Source organism: Nanorana parkeri, unplaced genomic scaffold, assembly GCF_000935625.1.
Source record: "Nanorana parkeri isolate BGI_ZX_2015 unplaced genomic scaffold, ASM93562v1 scaffold186, whole genome shotgun sequence".
Lineage (NCBI taxonomy): Eukaryota > Metazoa > Chordata > Amphibia > Anura > Dicroglossidae > Nanorana > Nanorana parkeri.
The window spans coordinates 1,569,632-1,586,473 of NW_017306454.1; the positions used below are offsets into that span (position 1 = coordinate 1,569,632).

Genomic DNA, 16,842 nt, shown 5'->3' on the forward strand with positions numbered 1-16,842 from the left:
GTACAGTCCGGGCCTTGTGCATTAACATTTTCCATCTTAAGACCGGCTGCTCAGCTCAAGTGGTGAGAGCATGTAAGTCTGAGTGCTGAATGGAATTACTAGCAGTGGAAACTATGCAGCCAAAGGTCCTGATAAAGCAGCTGCTATGCAAACCTCAGCTGTTTTTCCATCCTGCAAAGCAAAACGAAAAAAAAAAAACAGGCAAACTGAATTAGCATACAGAAAGCGGAGCAACGGGTGACGTCACGCCCTTTCCAGCTAGTCCTCTCGTCCGGCTTTCACTTGCAGAGCATGTAGGACTCGGTGCAGGAATGTTCTGCCCCATAGGAGACAAGCTGTAAAAAGTTTTACTGGGAGGAGTTCCATCAGTCCCCCTTATAAACAGTTTACTGTATGCTTGGCTCTGTGCAGTCCCATTCCAGGCTCAGAACTTCCACTCCGCTCAGGGCGACCGGCGACCAAACATGCACTTCAGAAACTTCAACTACAGCTTTTCTTCCCTGGTGGCTTGTGTGCCGCACAGCGAGATCTTCAACCACAGCGATGCCAGGGTACGATCGCCCCGGATGATGACTTTTTTCTTTTTTATTAGTTTTATCTTTGTTCATTTATGGTTTTCTTTGTATTGCTTTTTAGTTAAATGCTTTATTATACTGTTCAGTATATGTCTTTAGTTTTATATACTTTAGTATATGTCTTTAGTTTTAGATACTTTAGTATATGTCTTTAGTTTTAGATACTTTAGTATATGTCTTTAGTTTTAGATACTTTAGTATATGTCTTTAGTTTTAGATACTTTAGCATGCAGTTTATTATACTGTTCAGTATATGTCTTTAGGGATATGCTTTAGTATATGTCTTTAGTTTTATATACTTTAGTATACAGTTTATTATACTGTTCAGTATATGCCTTTTTAGTTTTATATAGTATTTTAGAATACTGTAGTATTGTGTTCAGTATATGTCTTTAGGTATATTCTTTAGTATATCGTTTTGTATGTCTTTAGGTATATAATTTATTATACTGTCTTTAATTATAAATACTTTAGTATACTGTTTATTTTGGGTATATATATATATATATACTGTTTTGTTCCAATATCGCAACACCCCCCACGTTTTTAGTATCAGCTTTAAAGCGTATTTAAACTCAAGAACAAAAATGTAATATATATATGGCATTTACCAGCCCTTAGCCCTCATTCATACCTGAGCATGTTTCCAGAGGCGCGTCGATGCCCGACGCAGATTTCCATGTTGTTCCATTGTGCTCGTTTACATATGAGCGATGTGTTGTCGCTCGACGCTCAGAAAACGCACAGGAGACGGGTAACGTGTTTTTTTTGCACGATTTAATACCGAATTACCTCCTCCCAGTAACTCGCTTTCCTTTGGTTAAAGCAAAAATGCTTAAGCCCCGAAAAAAACGAGAAAAATGCACATAAAATGACCAAAGACGCCAACAGTCACGTGTGAATCCAGGTTTAGATGTGGTGGCTGCATTTGTTTTCTTCTTGCGGGCTAGGCACATTTTCTGCAAGTACAGAATAATACCTGTTGATCCTGATAGAAATAATCCTGTCCTGAAATGGTATCTCAGGCAATGGTATCAAGTTTTCCCAGCTATCTTCTGTGAACTACAGAACATTGTATTGGAGATAAGGGAGGGGAGGAGGTTGTAGCGCCAAAAAGAGGAGAGGAGCCTATGGTGACAATGTTGCTCCGCTATAGGTACAGCTCAGTGAGCGTTGTCACATTCATGCAGCATCCTCTAGTACTGGGTAGGCAACTTTGGCCCTCCATATTTGGAAGTCCCATGAGGCATTGCAAAGACTCAGACAGCTACAGGTATGACTATCAGAGGCATTATGGGATTTGTAGTTTAACCACAGCTGGAGTGCCGAGCTTGCCTACCCGCACGTAATCAAAGGGTTAAGTTTGCTTTAATACCAAATCTGCTTACTTTGCATTTCAAATGTGCTTCAGACCGCAGAGCTCCAGCGTGGTTCTTCTTTGTACTCTTCATAGTGGCTCAAGTGAATATCCTTAACAAGGTGGAATATAACAGACGTATTTTATTTTATCAGCCTGATTTAATTATATACTGTACATTTTTAAAAATGGACTGCTGGGGGGGTTTATGGGGGGACCCGCCATCAAAATTGGGTACATTTCTGTGATGTGGGACAGCGGCTCTCTTTTTTTTTTTTTTTTCCTCAAAGGATTTGCATGATTTTGCCTTTGTGATCCTGCGCAGTCGCCGGACTTCTGATTGCCTCAGTTTCGTCTTTTGTGTGTTACATTTTCTTTTACGTGAACAGAAACCAATGTAGGAAGTGGTCAGCGGCGGCAGTTTCTTTTATTTATGGCCATATTGTTCTGAGCAGCGGAGGGGGGAAAAACGTATTAATCAGACGGCGATCGTCTACATCTGCCTTGTAAAATGTAATTGTTCTCCTCCGCCCGCCAGACCTCATATTCTGTTTTCTGTCATTATACCGGGAGACAAAATGTTGTTATTGGCATCATCGCAACAATCGCTTCCTGCGAGTCTGGGTTTTGCTGATCAATTGTTGCTCTTTTGTCATCTCCAACGTACGATAATACGGTTGTTCCAAGTCAAATCATCTGAGGACCTCACACTGATTCCGGAGCTGCAGATAGTAGAAATGGCCAAGAAAATTCCTACAAGTCTTTACTGTGTTTTGTTTTTATATTAATGGTGAGAATTACCGTATTTTTCGCTCCATAAGACGCACTTTTCTTCCCCCAAAAGGAGGGGGAAAATGTGCCTGCGTCTTATGGAGCGACTACCTATCGCCCGACGCCCGGGACATGCAGTTTTGGGCGCCGGGCGAGTTTTCTTTTTGTACATTTAGCCCTGCTCCTGACAAGCAGAGCTGAAAGTACAGTCGGAGCCGCTGCTCGTTTAATACAAGGGATCTAATTAGATCACTTGTATTGAATTGAGCAACGGCAATCGTGTCCGCCCCCCCTCCCCCCGCCGTGGTTTTCTGGGTGCCCGCTCCTCTGGGGGACCCGGTCTCCCATAGGAGCTCACCATAGAGCCCTGTGTGATTACTGAGACCGTGGCGCTGTAATCACAGCGCCACCTGTCTCAGCGGTCACTAACTGCAGCTTCTGTGACAGAATTTCTGTCACAACATTTCTGTCACAGAATCCCTGCGTCCTATTGTCCGGAGAATACCGTAGCTTCCATTGGTAGCACATTAAGGACACTTCTACTTGCTTACTTCTCTTTAAAGGGCTTCTTTGCCCACGTTTATTGATTCAAAGTCAAAATAAGTCCACAGCGGTTTTCCCTCGCAGGGGTTTCCAAACATCAAGTACCCACAGTACTGGCAACGAAAACACAGATAAAGCTTCTTGGCTTTTACCTTCAGCGTTTTGCCTCTTTGACCTCTGGTCCTCTTTGTTTCCAAGACTAGTCCCAACTGTTTCTCTCACAGACGCACAGGCTGGTCCTCGCCACAAAGGTGTGTTGCCACACAGGCTAGTTCCAGGGTGGAACCCTCCAGACCCCTGCACAGAGACCTCCTCTGTCTCCCAGGTGGAACCCTGAACATGAACCAGCATTCTCTTCATAAGGGCTGTGCACGGGTGCACAACCACTCGGTGCCGGTCACTACTAAAGTCCGGACCCAGGAATGGAGATTTCATCCCTCCCGATGCTCTTTGAAATCTCCCAGTTCCAGGAACCCAAGCCAAATCCGGAAAACCTGGGAAGAACTGCAAAGCCAGCTCTTTCCCTGTAAATGTTTGTGCTTTCTGGAACTGCTCAGTAAGGATGGATTGGGCATGTTCTCAGCCCGCCAGGAAGCTGACAGCGCGCAGCGCCAATCACAGGTACTGAGACATGTCCCCAGTCCGCAGCTGCAGAGATCGGGAAATGTCTCAGTGCCTGTGATTAGCGCTGCACGCGATCAGCTTCCAGGCGGGCTCGGCACGTGGAGCTGCGAACAAGCCCGAGTCCATCCTTACTGCTCAGCCCCCTGGCTGAGAGTCCAGGGTGACTATATTGCCAAATGACACCATGGCATTGCCATTCACTGCCACATAATATAGATACACTTTAATATATTTATACTTTTTGCAACAACATGACAAATGCCGCCATATTGCAAAATATAAAATTGTGAATGTATTAATTTTTTTGTGTGCATTGGAGCCTGCATAGCATCTAAACCTTGTACCATGAGCTTACATAGGTATATAGTAATTATTAGAAGGGGTGCCCTGAGACCTGAGAGATATTTGAAGGGTTCCTCCTGCAAAGCATTGCAACCTTGATAAGTGGATTGTGGGTGCCGTGCATAGACGCCTACAGATTACTCCCCCATCCTCTGTCCATACCGGGGTACAGACCTTCGGTGCGGGGCTGGAGGAAGTTATGGACTACAAGTATGGTGATGTCACTGCACTTGTACTCCATTGAGAACTGAGTCCCTCTACTGCTCTGACAGATGGGACTCGTGTACCATGAGCTTACATAGGTATATAGTAATTATTAGAAGGGGTGCCAAGGCATTGCAACCTTGATAAGTGTATTGTAGGTGCAGTGCACAGACTTTTGCAGACTATTCCCCCAGCCCCTGTCTGTACCGGTCCCCGGACCTTCGGTTATGTGGCTGAAGGAAACGATAGGCTACAAGTATGGCGACGTCACTGTACTTGTACCACATTGAGAACTATGAGCCCCTCTACCACGCTGGGAGATGGGTCTTGTGTACCATGAGCTTATGTAGGCATAAAGTATTTATTAGCAGGGGTGCCCGGAGACCTGAAAGATATTTTAAGGGTTCCTCCATGTTAAAAAGGTTGACAAAGGCTGTTCTAGACAATCCTGACGTTATTCAATGTTGATGTGGGGACACTGAATTTGGGAATCTCTGGAAAAGTTATGATATTGAATTTTCTACAAAGTGTTGCCACTACTTAGGGGTGAGAGAGAGAGCGCATTGCCCGAGGAAGGAACGCGGATGTCATAGTTGTGGCAGTAGGAAGCTTAATTGTTGTTTAAAGGACAACTAGACCTTTGAAATAAATGTTAAGCTGCACAATACCCGGCGCTCATTTGTTGCTATCTTTGGCATGTCCCAGCAGCCTCGGGGTGAATGACGACATTAGTTCCAGTCCTGCCTGTGTTTGTAATTTAGCAGAGCACGGAGATGGGAATGAGGACTCGGAAACACAGCTGAGGGTCACCTGAGGCTCAGCGGGGTAGCTGATCATATATCCCCCTCGGGCCTTGCCTGTGTTAAAAATCAGACGGGGTCCAGGAATGTTCTCGTCACATACTCGAAGGTCACCAGAATGTGGCAAAGATGGTGGCACGTGGCCATAGGAGTGTGCCTAACTCATGAAAATATTTCCTTGGCTCGCTGCCTTCAGACACCGCAGTTTCTTAGCCTCTCGGGACCATGTGACGAGCGACTGATGAATGTAATGGATTGCTTATATAAACCATAGATGAGCATGTAGGTGGCATTAGCGATGGCAGCAAACACTATAGGGGGCCGGGCACTTAAACTGGCAGCTCTACCGGATATTTTAAAGGGGAACCCAATATAATAAACTTGGGGAACGCTGATTGAATGATCTGAAGTATTCTGAGTGTAGTCATTGAATAACCTGACTGGGTATGAATGAAAAATACTGAGCACAGTGCACTCTGGGAGGCGGGGAGGGGGTTATCTGTGGATGCTGTGGGGGTCCTGTACACTACAGGGGGGTCTTTCGCCATTCTGAACAGCATCATTGCAAAAAGGGGCGCAGTCATTTCTAATCGAGGAACTCCAGGCAAACAGCCTATGAAATAATCTATAAAAGTATGAAAAACAGCTCTGTGACTCCTAAGAATGCACACACATGTACATCCCCCCTGCACCTCCCCATTGCCACCAAAAACTCAAAATCACTTACAAAGGTGGAAATGTCCTTTTTAACCACTTCCGTGCCGGCCCGGAGCTCTTAGCTGAACACTGAAAAATGGCCTGGCCAGGAAGGGGGTCTAAACACCTGGTCTTCAAGTGGTTAAGCTGTCTTACCTGCCATTGATTTTGATTTCTGTCCGTCCAGGCTGGAGATTTGCACAGCCCTGCCAGACAGCGCAGGCAATATGGGGGCCTGGCTTTTCTCTGCTGCGTTCAAGATTGGTCACCTCCTGACCCCTGCCCTGTGATTGGACAGTGAAGGGTTAGCAGTAGACCAATGAGGTCGTCTCTCTGCTCCTATCAGCTTGTTTCTTGTCAGCACATGTGAATGCGGGGCACCTGATTGGCCCAAAGTCCTGCCCCTCCCCTCAAGGAGGGAGGGGGCTGCGCTAGGTTATTGACTCTTTCTGGATTAGTCAGATTTTCTAGCAAATTTAAAGGCAGAATGCAAGAGAATTAACAACTGATTCACGGAAAGAAAAATGCTGCAAGTAAGGATTTAATGTACCGGATTTTGTTTCTGGAGTTGGTGTCGGGGTGTCTTTAATATCCGGGTAATATCCACTCTCAGCTCCAGACAGAGCCGTCATCTGGGGACTCTGCGCTCCTCTCTCTGAGGTTTATTTCCACACAGGAAGCTGTTTTTCTTTCCAGAAGGAAAATGACAGACGGCGTATTGGAAAATGTTCCGGTGTGTGATCCGCGCAATTTGTCATCACCTCCTGAAATAAAGTTCTGTTTAGGCGCCTAATCTGTAATCTTTATATGGTGACAGCTTGTGATCAGTGTACAGAGAACGGGAGGAGGAGGCTTATATCTCACATCACATTACATACAGCCAATGGTGGCAGCCCATCAGGGGTCTGTACTGTAATCACGTATCATAAGACATTGTTATATCATCCGTGTTTATGTCTTATACTATCTCATGTCATATGTCATTATCTCATGCCATACAGTATGTCATGTCTCATATCATCTCTCGGTATATGTAATGTCTTATTCCATCTCATTTCATGTCTCATATCGACTCATATATCATGTCTCATATCATCTCATGTCATATGTCATGTCTCATATACTATCATGTCATGTCTCATCTCATGTAATAGGTCATGTTTCATCTCATCTCATGATATATGTCACGTCTCCTATCATCTCATGTCATATGTCATCTCTTATATCATGACATGTTTCATGTCATGCCTCATATAATTTCATGTCATATCTCATATCATCTCATGCCATATGTCATGTCTCATATACTCTCATGTCATGTCTCATCTCATGTCATAGGTCATGTTTCATATCATCTCATGCCATATGTCATGTCTCATATACTCTCATATCGTGTCTCATCTCATGTCATAGGTCATGTTTCATATCATCGCATGTCATGTCTCATATCATCACATGTCATATGTTGTCTTTCATATCATCTCTCAATAATACATTATATTAAAGGGCCAGTCCACCCAATAGTGGTATGATAGTTATGTGAGGACCCTGATGTGCTGAGTTACAGCTGCCCATACACAAGCCAGCTGAATGGAAAACAGATTGAGCTGTTCAATGTGGATAGACAAATCTCCGGCTGTGGCTCTTGTATTCTGACAGTCAGGCCCACCTCTGTAAGAATACATACACAGTGACTGCAGCTGATTGCCAGCACTGAATGTTTGGTGAAGAATTTTCCACCCGGCTCCTTCCATTTTCAGATAAAAGCACGTCTGCTGGAAGGCTGCCGACCAAGGTCACCTATAGAGGGGAATTGTCTGGTTCATCAAGGGCCGGCCGAAATTCACTCCATATGTGGTCACCTCAGGCTGGCCATCCACTGCTCGTATTTCAGCCAAGACCCGCCGACTTGGCCAATGTTCAGGTTGTGTGTGGCCCTTAGGGCACCGCCCGGCTCGACAAAAGTCAAGGACCGCAAAATTGTGGGCCGACCGGCGACTGCAGCCAATGTTTCATTCCCCGGCTTGTTCCAAAAACTGTCATTTTCATAAATGTAATAAATGAATAATGTAGAAATGATGCATTCTCTGGCTACGCGTGAATCACACGGGCGACGAGGCAATTATTTCATATGTCTTATTTTTTCTTTCAGATGAAGTTTGAATCCCTGTTCAGAACGTTTGACAAAGAGGCCACCTTCCAGTACTTCAAAAGCTTTAAGAGGGTGAGAATCAACTTCAGTAGCCCGCTATTGGCTGCGGAGGCCAGGATCCAACTGAACAAGATGGAGTTCCTGGGGAAGGAGATCAAGCTGTACTTTGCTCAGGTATGTCCTCCATGTTTCTTCTCTGCTGGTGGGAAAGGGCTGCACTGATCCCGAGGCTCAAGCCCTGACCAAAACCAGGAGCAACATTTCATAATAATCAGTTTAGTAAATATCATTCTTTGGGAGTATTTAAAGTCTGAGTTAACCTTTGTCGCTAAAAAAACCCCCAATGTGCCATATGTGATAAATATTTGACCCAAAAGCAGCAACATAACAATGTGCAAAGGGCCCCTATAGCAAGGCTATTAATATGTAAACCCAAAATCTATTTCGGTATGTTTGGTATAATTCCTCACTGCATGCAGTTTTCTTAAGCAAAGCAGTTCCTGTAAATCTGTTGCACAGTTCCTTACCTACAGAATTTACCAGTAACAGCATTTCCTGTGTCAGGCTGACATCGGTAAGCCACTTCCTTGCAAGTGCCATGTGTACCCTTTCATTTGGCTATTGGGTTGCCTCTGCAGGCCAGATTTGCAGCGCAAAAACCAACTTAAAGGATAACTATGAGGTGAGTGATTTTCACTCAGCCTCATAATCTGAGCCGACCTGTGACAACGAGACCTTCACAGGTCGGCTCAGTAGATTGGGAAGTGAGCGAACACATACCGGCGCTCACTCACTTCTCGATCCTGTGCCGTCAGAGAGCCGTGACAGGGGAGGGACTGGATTCCCCCCTACCCTGTCCGATCCTCCAGCGCTGACTGGTGGAACGGACGGGGGAGGGGGTGGCTACAGTTGGCTCTGCCTCTAGATAGGCAGAGCCAGCTGTCAGTCACGCAGCTGGGTGGATCCAGACATAATTGTCGTGATCCGTTTCAGCTGCGGCGTCTCAGTATACTGAGCTTTGGGTGACGGGAGGACGCTAGTTTGTGTCCTCCCGTTACCCTTAAGAGAACTATGGGGAAAAGCCCCGACCCCATAGTTCTCCTTTAAGGAATGTACATGGCAGGCTGACAACATTACTACTAATTGCAAGGCAGTGGCTTAGTGTTGTAAGCCTTAAACAGGAAGTTCTGTTACTAGCAGCATCTCCAGGTCCGAAACTTTGCAACAGATTCACAAAAATGTTTTGCTGTACATACAGACATAATAAGTAATATTGGGGGGGTTATCAAAACTGGAGCAGTTGCCCATGGCAACTTCAGTATTTTCAGTTAAGATTTGAAAATGAAAGAGAGAAGCTGATTGGTTGCCGTGCACAGCCGCTTCAGATTTTGTCTGCTCCAGTTTTGATAAATTCCCCCCAATGTGTTTTAAGGGATCCTGTTTGCTTCCTCGACATTCTTCTAGAGGTACCAAAGCTCTACCGTATATCCAAACGTATTTACCAATTGGTATTGCCATCTGCAGGAATCACTACGTAGCCAGACAGTACTGGGCCCCATAGATGTCACATGGTTTGCTATGGCTACAGTTACACCTTCGACTTAAAGTGATTATGGGGGGAGCTTCATCTTCCCATAGTTCCTGGCTCTTTTCCCACTATGAAGTCTCACTCCACATGGTACTACTTAATGGGTGATCCTGAGTCTCATGTTGTAGTTTTTATAATATTAAAGTGACCCTTTTACGTTTTTAAATAAAAAGTTCCCTGCAATGAAAGATTTACATTCACCTTGTCCTGATAGTCATTCTTGAAGAGCTACAGCAGCCAGAAGAATCCTCATATCCAACCTTTCCATGAACGTTGTCTGCCGAGTCCCCCGCTGCACGCTGTGGTTCAGTCCAGCAGCCCCTGCGTCACTATTGCATTTTATAGTGATGCAGGGTGCTGGCGGATTTTACCACTGTAAGCAGAGGGGGACCAGACATCTGATTCCGTGGTTCCCCCGAAAATGAGACACTGTCTTATATTTTTTTTGACTCAAAAAAACACACTAGCTCTTATTTTCAGGGTAGGTCTTATTTTTTTTAAAATGTATAACAATCTGTCGGCCAGAATGAGCCGAGCGCTTTCACTATCGATTCCTCACAGGCGGAGTGCATTTGGGATCACTCCGCCTGAGACAGGAGCAGGCGCTATAGAGGAAGCATCGGCTTATGCGGCTCTGCTCCCTCCGCTGCCGCCTCGCTTCCTCTAGCGCTGGCTGAATCTCCCGCGGCTCTTCAAGTTCCCCCTTATGCCACCACTGGCCCTGGGAATGGACACAACAAGGTCTTGTAGGAGATGATTTCTAGGAAGCTCTAGCTGGTACCGGGTTGGTACACCTAGTAAAGTAGATGGGCTGGCATTGCTGACCTCTCCTTCTGAAGGCTCTATAGTTGTCTGGCTCTCCTTGCTTTTCCAGAGCTTGCCAGGCAGCTAGCATTTTTAGGAAAGGTCAGCAGTCAGAACCTACATATGTCTCTCAGTACAGGGCTCCTTATGATGCTTTCCATTCTTTTGTAAGTGCCTATTCAGTCCAACTGAACTCTAACTCTCTCTTCTTATCCTTGTGCAGACTTTACACATAGGCAGTTCTCATCTGGCTCCTCCAAAACCCGAGAAGCAGTTTCTCATCTCACCACCTGCATCTCCTCCAGTGGGCTGGAAGCAAGAAGAAGATGCCACCCCAGTTATGAATTACGATCTCTTGTACGCCATTTCCAAGCTTGGCCCAGGTAGGCATTGCTCTCTTTTCTTCCATTATATCTAAAGACATATTGCAGCACCCAAGGTCTGTGTGTGCTTAGCAGTCCCAGTCATGGGCAGCTTCACATCAGTATTGTCCTAGTGCCCCTGAGTCAGCTCGCTCTTGTGTTGCTAACGTGCTCTTAGCTTCACACCTGTGTTGCTCTGGGGCTGAGAGTCAGCTTCACTCCTGTGTTGCTCTGGGGCTGGGAGTCAGCTTCACTCCTGTGTTGCTCTGGGGCTGGGAGTCAGCTTCACTCCTGTGTTGCTCTGGGGCTGAGAGTCAGCTTCACTCCTGTGTTGCTCTGGGGCTGAGAGTCAGGTTCATTCATGTATTGTTTTCCGGGGTGGGGGTCAGAGTCAGCTTCACTCCTGTATTACTCTAGTGCTCAGAGTCGGCTTCACTCCTGTGTTCCTCAGGTTCTCTTAGCTACACTCCTGTGTTGCTTTGGAGCCCTCAATGAAGGTTAATGTCTGTGTATCTCTGGGGCTCAAAGTCAGCTTCACTCCTGTGTTGCTCTGGGGTTTACATAGTTACATAGTATTTGAGGTTGAATAAAGACATAAGTCCATCGAGTCCAACCTCGGGTTTAAAGTCAGCTTCACTCCTGTGTTGCTTTGGGGCTCAGAGTCAGCTTTACTCCTGTGTTCTTCAGGGTCTCTTAGCTACACTACTGTGTTGCTTTGGAGCCCTCAGTGAGCTTAATGCCTGTGTATCTCTGGGACTCAAAGTCAGCTTCACTCCTGCATTGGCTCTGGAGTTCAGAATTAGCTTCACTCCTGCATTGGCTCTGGAGTTCAGAGTTAGCTTCACTCCTGTGTTGCTCCAAGGCTCAGAATCAGCATTACTTCTGTGTTTCTCTGGGGCCTCAAGTCAGATTCACTCCCGTGTTGCTCTGGAGTCCCAGGTCAGTCTTGGTACCTTGTTGCTCTGGGGCCCTGAGTCAGTTTCACTGTTCAGGTGTGCAGGAGAGGTTGTGGAATAAACAGCCCAGTGACTCCAGTGAAGCAAGGATGAAGATGACACCCTCAAATCCCAGTCACCATATTCCTGTCATGAGAGGTTCCCCCTTAAATCAGAAGGAATTATTTCCCAGCGTTTCCACATAAATAAGCCTATCAGTCAGCATTCATTTTCCCTGTGTGCGGAAAGGAGAATTCTCTGAAAGGGAACATTTTCTCTCGAGTGGTCCAGAAATAGCTGATGTGATTATAGAACACACGTGGGGCCAAGTTTCCATTCTTTCCAGACAAAATCATTTTGTTTTATTTTTAATTCTCAGTAGCACATTTTTCCTACATTAAGCTGGAGGGGAAAAAAATATCCCATGACGGAACAACATGGCAGTGAGCTGTGAAGGGGTTGTTACTGCTTCATCTTAGGGACCCCTTCACACGTGTGTGTGTGTGTGTGTTACACAAGCATTTTCTTTTGCTGAGGCCTGCTGCTTTGAAGCAGCCTATTCATTTTGCAGCACAGCACAAGAAAAATCGCACCGACAGCATTTTCAACTAGGCACAATAAAGGGACTTTATCAACACGGGAGCAGATGTACACGGCAACCAATCAGCTTCTCTCTTCAGTTTGTTCCATTAAGATTTGAAAATGAAAGAGAGAAGCTGATTGGTTGCCATGCACATCTGCTCCAGATTTTGTCTGCCCAGTTTTGATAAATTCCCCCAGTGTATGCAATGTGGTGCGATGTAGTTCAGATGAGTAAGCAGCTACTGTGTGTGTGTGTGTGTGTGTGTGTGTGTGTGTGGTAGGGTGCCCTTCTAAATAAATAGCATCACAATGCAAACCTACATGGTACCATGCGTTAATTCACATTGTGGCAATATGCAGTAAACTGTGTTACTGCAATCCACATGTATAGCCAGCTCAGTGGCCTCACAAAGGGGTTGCGACCCGCAGCGGGTGACACCAAAATGATTGATAGTCTTTTTGGTGTCACCCTCTCTGAAAAGGTAGAAACAAGGACACCGGCACTCCAAATGCAATTCAAATACGTCTATTTATTGACGCCGCTGCATCATATCACACTGATGCAACGTTCCTGGGTCTCGCAGGATCCCCTTCCCCAAGCAAAGACATGTGACATGTCTGCACCCACGTCAATACATAAGCGTATTTGGAGTGCCGGTGTCCCTGTTTCTACCTATGTATGCAACGGTTCCCATCCGTTGACTACCGCAGCACCCATCCTGTCTTTTGTGGAACAAGTGGTCAGGGTCCATGAACCCATTGCACTCCTATCTGAAAAGTCGGGCACTCGGTCATGGACTGAGAGCCCGACAACTGCATGAGAGAGGAGGGGACCCGGCGGCAAACCTTATCCTGCCGGGTAAACGTCCCCTCCTCTCTCTGCCGGCATCCATCACCAAGATGGCCGCCAGCAGGAAGGCGTGCATGATGACGTCACGCGCACCGGTATGATGTCTCAGTGGGGTGTCACCTGATGGGCGCTCAGGGTAATACACCTAGGAACGCCCCTGAGCCAGCGTAAAAGATTTACCACAACTGGGTTGAATCCGGGTTTCGGTAAATTAATCCAAAATTGTAAAATGTTTTTGGGGCCTATTCATGAAACACTAAATTGTATATTTGAGCTTTAGTTCTACAGTAACACCTAAAGTACATTTATGTCAAAAGAAGCTGAACTCCGGCCTTTTCTTCAGACTTGCTCAATTCAATCCGGCTCCTCTCCTGGACTGAAATTGATTACTTTGATTTCACTGCACACTGTGAGCTTCTCACAATGTGCATTCGAAGCTGCAGCGATTCAGATAGAGCCCACCTCATTTCCTGGCTGGAGGACATCCAGAATCATCTAATCCTTTCCTCCCCAGCCTGATTTTCCCTTGGCCGTCCCTTTCATTCTTTGTGTTTCAGTGCTTTCATTTACAGAGGCTCAGCATCACATATGGCTGTCACCAAGTGCAGTCTGTATGTATATGCATTCTGCTTGGGAACGCCCACTTCTAGACTGGCATCCACCAATCTGGGCATTTTGGTACCTGCATCACTTTTCCCAAGAGCCAGCCCACTGCTTCCATCAGGACGGAGGGCTCCTGAAGGATTAGTGAGGCCGGTTAGTTTTGAGGATGCAATGTACAGCCCCTACTACCAATCATGACCTGCCTGCATTGTATAGAGAACCCCAGAGTCTCAGTGATGACATTGCTGGGACTAAAGTAAGGTATATAATGAATACTGAAAGGATTTATTTTAACATTTCATTAGAATTAGAGGAGGGGAGGAAGGAACCAAAAGAATATAAGCTGATTTTAAAGGAGGACTATGAGGTGAGTTATTTTCACTCAGCCTCATAATCTGAGCCGACCTGTGACAATGAAACTGTCACAGGTCGGCTCAGTAGACCGGGAAGTGAGCGAACACATACCGGCGCTCACTCACTTCTCGATTCTGTGCCGGCAGAAAGCCGTGACAGGGGAGGGACTGGATTCCCCCCTCCCCTGTCCAATCCTCGAGTGCTGACTGGAAGAACGGACGGGGGAGGGGGCGGGCACAGCTGGCTCTGCCTCTAGATAGGCAGAGCCAGCTGTCACTCACGCAGCTGGGTGGATCCAAACATAATTGTCGGGATCCGTTCTGGCTGCGGCGTCTCTATACCGTAAGCTGTAGCTCGCGGTATACTGAGCTTTGGGTGACGGGAGGACACTAGTTTGTGTCCTCCCGTTACCCTTAAGAGAACTATGGGGAAAAGCCCCAACTCCATAGTTCTCCTTTAAGGAATGCACATGGCAGGCTGACAACATTACTACTAATTGCAAGGCAGTGGCTTAGTGTTGTCAGCCTTAAACAGGAAGTTCTGTTACTAGCAGGATCTCCAGGTCCGAAACTTTGCAACAGACTCGCAAAAATGTTTTGCTGTACATACAGACATACTAAGTAATATTGGGGGGGAGGGGGTTATCCAGTTGCCGATGGCAACTTCAGTATGTTCAGTTAAGATTTGAAAAGCCCTAACCCCATAGTTCTCCTTTAACTTCTTTAAGTCAACACTCAAAACTGTTATTTTCTAAAAATAATTTTGTTTCTTTGCTTGCAGGGGAGCAATACGAATTACATGCAGCCACAGACACAACCCCCAGTGTGGTGGTCCACGTGTGCGAGAGCGATCCCGAAAACGAGCTTGAAGTGGAGGAGGACGAGGATGGCAGCCGTAATGGCAAACCAAAAATCATCCAGACCAGGAGGCCAGAATACATGCCCATGCATCTAAGCTGAAGGAGAAGCCACAGCCAACTTTGAGATTTGACGTCTATTTCGCTCCACAAAACAACGTGAAGATGGTGGGACGCAGCCTAGGACATTGGCGACAGTGGCTGTTTATATACCCGACTTAGCTGTCCTGGTGTGTCTCCTACTTTGTTTTTGTATGAGTCAGTCGCCGTGTTTTATATTGGGCGGGCCAAGGCCTCATCGTGGGAAAGAGGCGAAGAGCAGATACTGTTTTTGAAGCCGTGTAGCCATTTTTGCTTTACCTGCGCATAAGGAAATCCTGAGGGCTCCTTGCCTGGAGGGCCGAAGCACGGAAGATATTAGTATGTCGTCTATATAACTCCACCTAATGTACATAGTCTCCGGTACGTCTTTCCACTACAACCTTCTGATCTTAAAAATAAGTTTTTGGGAAATATATACCTATTTTTTTTCCTTTTTTATCATATTGCATGTGAACTGCTTACCGTTTGTTTCTAATTTGTTTTCAAACTTTGGAAATTCTGAACCCTGGAATCATTGACTGTGTGATTTGCATCTGGAAACTTGACTTACTGAACCGTGTGCTGAATTTTTAAGCCCCCTGAGGAAAAAAAAGGGGAAGCCTGAACTGTTGACTTTTGTTTTGGTCACTAAGAATGTTCATAGGTTCATTGTGATACTTAGGCAGTGTAAACTTTCCGAGCTTTGCACTGAAATAGCTTTTTATGATGAAATTTGATGGTGTGCGCCGTGGGTGTGGTCCCCGGAAAGCGTGTGGGACAATTGCAAAACTAACACCGGCCAATACGTAGGCGCCTCCAGGGCTGAAAGTAGGTAGCATTTGCTGTTCTTTGTTTTATATAGTAAAAATTGCTCAGCCGAAAAGCAGAAAATATTGTGTAACGCCCACTGAGGGAATAAAATGACGCAAAGCAGCTATTGGCAGTTTTTATTTTGGGCGGTTCTAGTTTTGTAAATGTCCCCCAACTGGTTACCGTGATGAAACGCATTGATGACAAAAACATCATCCTTGCCCATAGCAATCAGATTATCCCTTTCGGGTGTCTAGCTATGGGAACGGATCTGCCTTCAGACAATTTCACTCACGATGCCCGAGCATACTTAGAATCGGAGCGCAGCTTTGGGTCTCTGACTTTCACTGTGATATACAGTACCGGTGTTGGCATACAAAATGGAGTGTGTGTCGTCATTGTCTGGTCATGTGACTAGTCCTACTGTCATTACAGCACTGCACAATTCATTCGTATATAATTGGTATTACAGGATTGTAAGGAGCGTGCGTTCCTTTCCCAGACGGTGTTGCATTGTTTAAACCAATAGGATACTCTGTTATTTTTAAAGGAACAGTCCATCTTTTGGAAAAATTTAATTAACACACCAACAATTATGAAATTAGAAATGTATTACATTTTGGCATCCAGGCATTGCAACCGCCATTAATGCCTCATGGGCACAATGCATAGGGTCTTGTATTGCTTACCGCCCACCCCATGTGTGTATGGAGTCATAGACTTTCCATTATGAGGCCGGAGGGAGTAATGAATGAACTACAAGTGCGGTGACGTCACCATCCTGCTGCTGGCTGCTCTGCACGGTCACTCTGCTGCGACGGGAGATGGGCCTGGTAGTATGTTAATTTGCCTCTTTCTGAATGGAGTGCCTGTGTGGCCAGAGACATGCATAGCCATGCATGCTTAAAAAAACCCAAAACAGATTTCAGTAGGGATAAGCATCCTGTAGATCA

At 45.8% G+C, this 16,842-nt stretch overlaps 1 protein-coding gene across 3 annotated transcripts in view; it reads left to right on the forward strand.

Annotated features, from left to right (window-relative positions):
• Positions 1-15,344, forward strand: part of RCAN1 (regulator of calcineurin 1) — a 75,943-nt gene extending 60,599 nt beyond the window's left edge. The window contains exons 2-5 of one of the 3 annotated variants that reach the window (XM_018555143.1): positions 4,025-4,030; positions 8,065-8,238; positions 10,680-10,839; positions 14,923-15,344. In XM_018555143.1, the coding sequence (XP_018410645.1) occupies positions 8,065-8,238; positions 10,680-10,839; positions 14,923-15,101 (513 nt within the window). In that variant the 5' untranslated portion in view covers positions 4,025-4,030 and the 3' untranslated portion in view covers positions 15,102-15,344. Of the gene's footprint in view, positions 1-438; positions 552-4,024; positions 4,031-8,064; positions 8,239-10,679; positions 10,840-14,922 lie in introns of those variants that run through there. The other 2 variants (XM_018555142.1, XM_018555141.1) reach the window with 2 other exon arrangements.
• Positions 15,345-16,842: the final 1,498 nt, after the last annotated feature.